Source organism: Larimichthys crocea, chromosome XI (genome assembly GCF_000972845.2).
Source record: "Larimichthys crocea isolate SSNF chromosome XI, L_crocea_2.0, whole genome shotgun sequence".
NCBI lineage: Eukaryota > Metazoa > Chordata > Actinopteri > Sciaenidae > Larimichthys > Larimichthys crocea.
In genome coordinates, this window is record NC_040021.1 from 5,796,218 (window position 1) to 5,804,290 (window position 8,073).

General features: G+C 41.4%; 1 protein-coding gene across 4 annotated transcripts in view; it reads right to left on the reverse strand.

Moving 5' to 3' along the window:
* rgs6 (regulator of G protein signaling 6) overlaps positions 1-8,073 on the reverse strand; it is a 76,381-nt gene that overhangs the window by 65,806 nt on the left and 2,502 nt on the right. For 2 of the 4 annotated variants that reach the window (XM_019261663.2, XM_019261664.2), the window contains exon 2: positions 4,672-4,997. In XM_019261663.2, coding sequence (XP_019117208.2) covers positions 4,672-4,881 — 210 coding nt within the window. In that variant the 5' untranslated portion in view covers positions 4,882-4,997. Of the gene's footprint in view, positions 1-4,671; positions 4,998-6,562; positions 6,707-8,073 lie in introns of those variants that run through there. The other 2 variants (XM_027284171.1, XM_027284170.1) reach the window with 2 other exon arrangements.

Consider the following 8,073-nt stretch of genomic DNA (forward strand, 5'->3'; position numbering starts at 1 on the left):
TTTATTTTTTGTGACATTTAAAAAAAAAAAACCTGTCAAACACTGAGTTTTTAAAATGAGTTTATTTTCTGTTTCCCGTGCTTCGTTCTCATTCGACCGTGTTGTTGTTACCCCTCTGGATGTGGATGTCTTCTCCAGACAGCTCCCAGTGGGTTGCTACAGCTTGATTGCATTGGAACAGTCTGCTGGTCTGCACAACACATATCACAGTGAAGGTTGTCAGGTGTGTGTGTGTGTGTGTGTGTGTGTGTGTGTGTGTGTGTGGTTTGTTCTATGTACGTATGAATATTCACTAAAATAGATTTCTATTATAACCCAGTGGGATTCGGCTTATATTGTTATGTATATTATAGTTATGTAATAGCTTCAATTTATATCATATAAACTCAGAGACGTTTCATTACACTTAGCAGGTGACATGTACCAGCTGCCGTCATGAATGATACCAGATGTGCTACGTTAATGTTTAAAAATCTGAACAACAATAACAGTTTAATAAATTCAACACCACTAAAAGAGTTACTGATTAATGTCAGTTGCTTCCACTCACTCACTCAGTTTTATTGTCTGTTCTCCAGCTCAGACTGTTACAAATTTTACAAGCGTCTCCTGGTTTTTTCTCTCCTCTTTGTTAGACATTGTCTTTGTCTCGGCTTAAGCATACTGGTTGCACAAGAGAGCTTGTAAATATGAGCAATCATTAAAAAAAAAGTATGAGCTAAAATATTTATTTTAATTTATCAGAAATGGTGATTTAGGTAACTTGCAACTTTTTTAACAAAATGCACTGACCTGTATTTATACTATAGATTTAAACAGCACTAGTCCTTCTAGTCCTTTCCTGTTCAAAGCACTCACAGTGATACTAAGATCACCCTCACACACCGACAGCATCTTTTCCCAAGGACACTTCAACTGGACTGGGAGAGCCGGGATCCAACCTGCAATCCTAGATGATCCTAAATCCTGGATTACTAGACAGCCACACATCGATCAATGGACGGATGTTCTGGGTAAATAAGATCTTAAAAATGACATCTCTCTCTTTCTTTTTGCATTTCAAAAACATATATTTGCTCATCTGTGAGACTGTTTCCACAAACGTAACGTGCAAGAAGCCACAACCCACACGGCAAGCAGTTCAAATATTTTTTGCTTTCTCGAAATGAGAAATGCCACTCATTCAACATCGTGAAAGCTAAACCGGATCCTAGAGTGTGAGAGCTTCTCTGTAAAGACAGGTAAGTGACATCACATCTCTGATTCACTTGAAATAACTCTTCACTGTGTGCAGGGGTCACCGTGTGTTCGCAGATACACTGAGATCTCGGGTGTGTGTGTGTGTGTGTGTGTGGTAACAGTCATCTGCTGCTCAGTCGCACTTACTAACTGAACAGATTCATCTTTCTTTCACGTCTCCCTCTTTGTTTCCACCGCTCTCCTTCGCTTCTTTACGCTCCTTGTTTTTCTCACTTCCTCCTTTCTATTTCTGTTCGTTTCTTTACTCAATATCCTTTCCCGCCCCTCTGCCCTCCAACCGGCATCGAGAACTAATTTATCAAAGCCACCAGTGGCTGTTTGTGTCTTACAGTTTCTGCTGCGCCTCCAGCCACGTTCAACAAATATAGATTTAGATCACAGCCTGATACGGATATACTATAGATAGTGACATCTACAGTGAGTTCACCAACAGTATTACATTTTGCTCCAGTTTTTGATATATCTAAATTTTCCTTTGAATATCCCAGTGCAGATGGATAAATGCTGTCCTCTGAAAGCAACATACATGGATGCTGCTTGAGATTTATCGGTATAATAAATTGATTTAGCATCTTTCTCTCTCGAATGCCATTTGTCTGACAGGTTGAGTGGCTCAAGCTGTGATTACCTGTCAGACCGGACTCTTCAGTGCCCTGATTGGCAGAGTAAATGATCATAACAGCTCCTATATGTGTGTGTGTGTATATATATATAAGCTTGTTGTGATGCTGTCCTGATGAAGGTCGGACCTACTGAAACATGTAATCAATACATTTTCTCAGCAGTAAGCGAGACGGTGTGTGGGAGTTCTTTTGAGTGTCTGTCCCGTGAATAAATCGGTAAATGTGTATATCGGACACATGGAGTCAGAACGCCGGAATCAATACAACAAGTTCATTGATTAAGGCTACATCGATAAAACAACTTGCCTAAGATTAAATACATGTCATAGCAGATGGTGTCCACTTATTACAACTGTTGCTTTTATTGCACATGTCATGTTTGTGCACACATACAGTGCAACCCATTCTTCAGTTCATCTACAAGATTACAAGATTTCCCAAACATGAACTTCGCCTGTTTGTCTGAGGGTTACACCTCGACATTTAGACGTTCATCCTCACTTCTTTAAAGGATTGTTTCAGTCTCAAAATGTACTCGGTAGTCAACAACACACTCGCGCATGCCGGTGCCGGTCGTTTGTTATGTTGACCTTTGGAGAAATTTGTCAATGGAGGTTCAGCTTAATCATCCAGGTGGTGCAATGGCTTTGGAAAGTCGGATCGCATTAATCAGAAAGGCAAATGTTTCAGGGGAGGGTCAGGGAAGGAAAGAGGAAAACATATTACATTAGTTATTAAAAAAGCTGATCACACAGAATAGTCCTAACAACTAGTGTGAACTAGTACAGCCTTTTGAACCAACACCAGTCCACTGATTTGGATCCACGTACCTTTGCCAAAAGTTTTAAGCACCCAACTGTAAAACTCTGCGGTAACAGACAAAAGGCAAGAGAGTAAAACAAAAGCTACTAGTTCAGGGTGAAACATGCTCCCAATGTGGTGACTTAAGTTTTGGTTTGAAGCACAAATCCCACGAGGAGGCTCTGCCTGAGGTCGCTCTGTCTTCATTCTGCTGACTAATCCACAATAGTTCTGTGGAAGCTGTCACTTTGCTTCATTTCCTAAACAGTAGGCTCATAAAAATTCATTTTGACTTCCATCAACGAGCTATAAAAATGTAGTCCACTGTACCGAGAGGTTTTTCATCTGTATAACATTTAACTTCCCAACAGACAGAAGATTCTCCATTACGGACGTACCACGTAGCTGATTTGAACATCACAGGCAAGTGTCAAAATCTCTCAAGTTTTTCTGACCTTTCGTCGTATCATCTCTTCTCTGCACAACCTGCATTTATCTAGTCATAAGTAAGTAAACCAGCCATCTGCTGCTGAGCAATACTGACACATTAGTTCCTTGTTGTTGGCCTAGCACCTCCACACACTGTCAGGAATATCACCACTTTCCTCCGTGCTGCTTCCAGACTCGCAGAGCATCAGGACACCGTGCAACCCCCCGTCTCCTGCTCACACACAGTTCATCTATCATTATAGAACACTGCGGGGGTCTACAGTATATATTCACGTGTCTCTGAATTCATCCAGGCCCAGGATCGTTTTAGAGGAAGAGAGATTGCCTTTGGCGTAGATTCATTCCTTGCCATTTTCTTTTATTCAGTTCTAGGCGACATACAGTGACATACCATATTGATTCCCATAGGAGTAACTGTTTTTCTTTTATTTCACAATGGGGTCAGGGTCAGGTGAGGCAGGATGGATGCTTAAAAAAACAAAACAGGGATATAATCTTACTTTCTATAGTTACTTCTGTGTAACATTTAAATACATATTTATCATTGCCAAACTAATTGTGACGTGAGAAGATCCTGACAGCCCAAGTTGGCTCAGATACTGCCTTGTGTACCGTTGTTCATCCCCTGAGATATAGCCCAGGTTGTTCATAAATCCAACTGCTTGTCGCCATGACTTTCTGCTACTTGTTTCCATTCTCTCCCAAAATGTGATAAATTGCCCTTTACTGGCCAACATAAACATGTTGGAAGCTTTCTTTTGAAATTCATCTTTCACTACATTCACCATCTGTTCATAAAACCCTGAGTTCAGCTCATTTCTCCAAAAACAACAGCAGCAGCAGCAGCAGTGTGGCTCCCTTCCCTGTTTTATGCTATGATTTTCTACAGCATGGTTCTCCAACGTGGGCACTGCAGCGACTTGACCAAAGTCAACCAAAAGCACCAAAATCATTTTGGTGAAAGCTGCTTGGTTTGTGTTTTTTTGAGAGTGAAAAATAGGCCAAAGTCTGAAATATGGACTGGCATTTGGATGGTTTTGGATCAATACTGTCATCTAAGGCGTCCACAGGCAACATTTATGACAATCTGTAGAGAAATAAGTGAATGTGTGCATTTATTTTTCCCATACTTCTGTTTTCAAACTTCACATGACCAGCAGATCTGAGATACGTGAACTAAACGGCCATGCTGATTGGACAAATTACTTCACGTGACTCTTTGGGTGACTTGAGGACTTTTGGCTTCTGTTTACAACTTTTTAATTCATGAAATCTGTGCAGTATCTTCAATGCAGCATTATGTTATTGTTATCATCTGGCTAGAGTTTACAGAGCATTTCAAAATTGAGAAAAAGGCGACAATTTAGATCGTGGACTGTGATTGCGATTAAATAGATTATGATATTATCTTTTCATTACTGCCCAGTCTGAAACCTTGGACTCAATAATCACCTCCATTCCCAGTATTTGGTTCTCAGCAGAACCACAAACATCACAAACTTTCTTCGACAAACAAGAAAATAGTTCTTGCTCTTACCTTTCTGTAGACGATCATGTTCGGGGAGTCGTCATCTGGGTCCACGGTGCTCATGGATCTCATGGACAGCAGAGGTCGGGTGGGGGTTATCTGGACACTCTCCTTTGGTTCTTCGGGCCCTTCATCCGTCTCCGTCGCCTCCACAGTGCTCGGCTGCTGCTCCTCCTCCTCCTCCTCCTTCTGCTGCTGTTGCTGAGGTGCCTCAGCCATCGCTACAGTCTCCCTTTCAGTCTTCTTCGCCTGCGTCAAGTTATCCTCTCCTCTTTATCCGCTCTCGTCCTCCTTCTTTATGCCCTCTGTGCTTTCACCACAGAGTCTAGACGCTGCTGCAGAGAGAGAGAGAGGGATGAATTAGACAGTACATCTCACCACATGGGCTCCAGTCGCCCATCTCTCTGTCTCTTTGCTTGTCTTCTGTCAGCAGACACAGGATGGATGAGATGAAGGCATCATAAATTCTCCTCCGTTATCTCCTCTCTGCAATTCCTCCTCCTCCACTGTTACACGAGATTGAGGTTCCAGGAAAATAGAAAACATCATGTTTAAGTTTTGTCCCTGCGACTTTTTTTTATACTCACTCGCCTCAACAATTTAGACGATGCTAGAAGACCATCACAAGCTTGTTTGCGATGATAGATAGTAATACCGACTCCTGTTTTACAAAGAGGATATACAAATGCACTTTACTGCAAATTTTCAGTGTATTCAGTCAGATTTAGAGTGTGTACACAGAGTAAAGATAAACATCCCAAGAGAGCAGAAGATCTTCAAATAAATTGCCCAGAGTGCAGAAACAAAATTGTTGATATAAATCTGGTTACAAAAGCATAAAAATCATCCGTCTCCCTTCAATATAACTTTGCAGTTCAGTGATTCACAGAGACACCAGTACAACAATGTATGACTGCATGCTGTATGTACACACACACATTTTTTTTTTTTTATCATATCAATATATATATATATACACATACACACACACGTCTCACATCCCATAACTCAGGCCTGTCGGCTCTTTTTCTGATTGTCTGAAAGCTGTCAAAATATTGACACCCGAGGACAGATGAGCTCAGATGAAGCGAGAAAAGAAGATAAAGAGCAGAGGAGAGGGGAAATAGCAGCAGAGGAAGGTATATAGACAAGAGAGGAAGTTCAGGATAATAAAAGGAGAGTAGAAAACACAGACGTTGGTAAGGAAAATAGATATAAACTGAAAAGACGCCCATGCAAACAGACCTGCTCCTCCTTCTGACCCTGCCTCCTACATCCTCCTTCATAACTCTCTCCTCGTCACATTGAACCAGCGTCACTGTCCCAGCTCATTACGTCCTGAACAGAACTGGAACCAGTTCTCTCTCCGTTGAGTTCATCCTTCATGAAGGAAGCATGAACTATCTTTCACTTTTTTACAGCACCATGAACGTGCAAAACAGGGTTGCCCTGAATATCTGAGAGAAAATCCAATTCCTGATTTAATTAAAATGAAATGGACTCCCAACTTCGATTGCAAACCACACAGAGAATATGCAAATTCAATCAATGATCAGCATTGTAAGAGCTTACGAGTCACAAAGGCTTCTTTCTGTTGCAGATTAACTGACCGCACGGTCTCTAAAATCGAGGGCATCTCCATTTTCTCAACACGTTTTACAGTTTTATTGCACTTTAAGTGATTTATCATTTCCATCAACTTGCTTTTGTTTAAAGAAAACATACATAGTTGAGCATAAAGATTCTGGATAGAGATGTGCTGTGCCATGTTTTCTGGCAATCTTCTTTATCTCAGATGAGGTTTGAAGATGGAACTATGAGGTTTTGAGACTGAACTGAAACTCAGTGAAGCTGTTTAAGTTCTCTCAGATGGGTTCAAGTAAAAGATCAACATACTCACAGTGAAACGCTCAAAACGTCACATGTCAAATGTGGAGAAGAGAAGGCTTCGCACACTTAGGTCCGATGCAAATGCTGAAACCTGATCCTCGACTTTCAACAGGCAAATGTTTGACAAAGGGAATCCCAGAGCATTTAATGACTTCAAACAAAGCACACCTGTGCTTTGCCAAGCAAGTGCTCATGGGAAATGCAGTTCATGTTTGTAGTTCCCAAGTTTAAATGCATATAGAAAAGGTCCAGAAATATAATATATCACACAAACTAAGGATCGATTGATAGAACAATAAACTACAGCACAAGCTGTCTGCAAAGTCATCATAAAGTGAAGTACAGCCCACACACACCATTAAACTCTGTTTATGTTCGTATCATAATCTACATTTAAAGCAACGGTATCCGATAAAACTCTCTGACATTTCTGTTAATTAAGGTGCTGGGGCAGCCCAGAGGAAAAATGCTGCTGTTGGATCTATTCCACTCTGTGCATGGAGTCAGTTGTAATCTGATTAAACAAAAATCAATTAAGGAATATACAGCATGTACGCAAAACATGAGCTGAACTAATGAAGGTCTCGAAGCCCTCGAATTCCCATAGTCCACAACAAAGTTTCAACTGATCATATTACAACAAACCAATTACTGCACTGTTAAACTGGAGCTTTGGGGGGCCTGCATGTCAATGCAATGCCCGTTGGATAACAAACCTTGAAGCGACGAGCAGCGGGATGATTAGGATCAGCACACCCGCCTTTTTTTTTTGCTCACTTAATCCTTTGTTTTCAAAGGAACGGTTCAACATTGGGAGAGATTTCTTCTGCAAGAGTTACAGATCAAACAAAGGAGATGCAGTTTGTTAATTAGTGAGCTTCAGAGGTGCTGTAAGGTGATTTTTTTTTTTCCCTTTCGGACAGAGCCAAGCTATTAGTTTCCCCTTGCTTCCAGTCTTCATGGTAAGCACAGCCAACCGTCTGCTGGCGATAACTTCTTATGAGAGTAATATTAATCCTCTCATCCAACTCTTGGCAAAAAGAAAATAGGTATGTTTAACTTCTGATGTTGGTTGGTTGGCTGCAAACTCTAGGTAGAGCCTAGTGGATGCAGAGCATGTGTGTGTGTGTGTGTGTGTGTGTGTGTGTGTGTTTGCTAATGGCACAGGCATTCAGCTCCATGTCAACCGGCTCTTTAGATCAATACACTCATCAGCCAGCTGTTTGCCAGAGAACATACAAAGCAAAGCGTGCGCGCTTGAACCCCAGTGTGACGAAAAGAAAATCCGAACGGGACAAACACTGAATGAATTTGAACCTGCTGTCTTCATTATATGCAAACCATCCAAACCTGCAGCTCACACTGAATAGAAATGCCTGATCTGTTTCCCAGCGCTGCTGAAGTTCACAGTCCCATTGCTTCGACCTGCTCCTGGAATCACATGTTGTAGCGCCGCTGGCCTCCAATCAATACCTCCAACAATTCGCTCGGACTCTTGGTTTTGCATATAAATGAAACGTT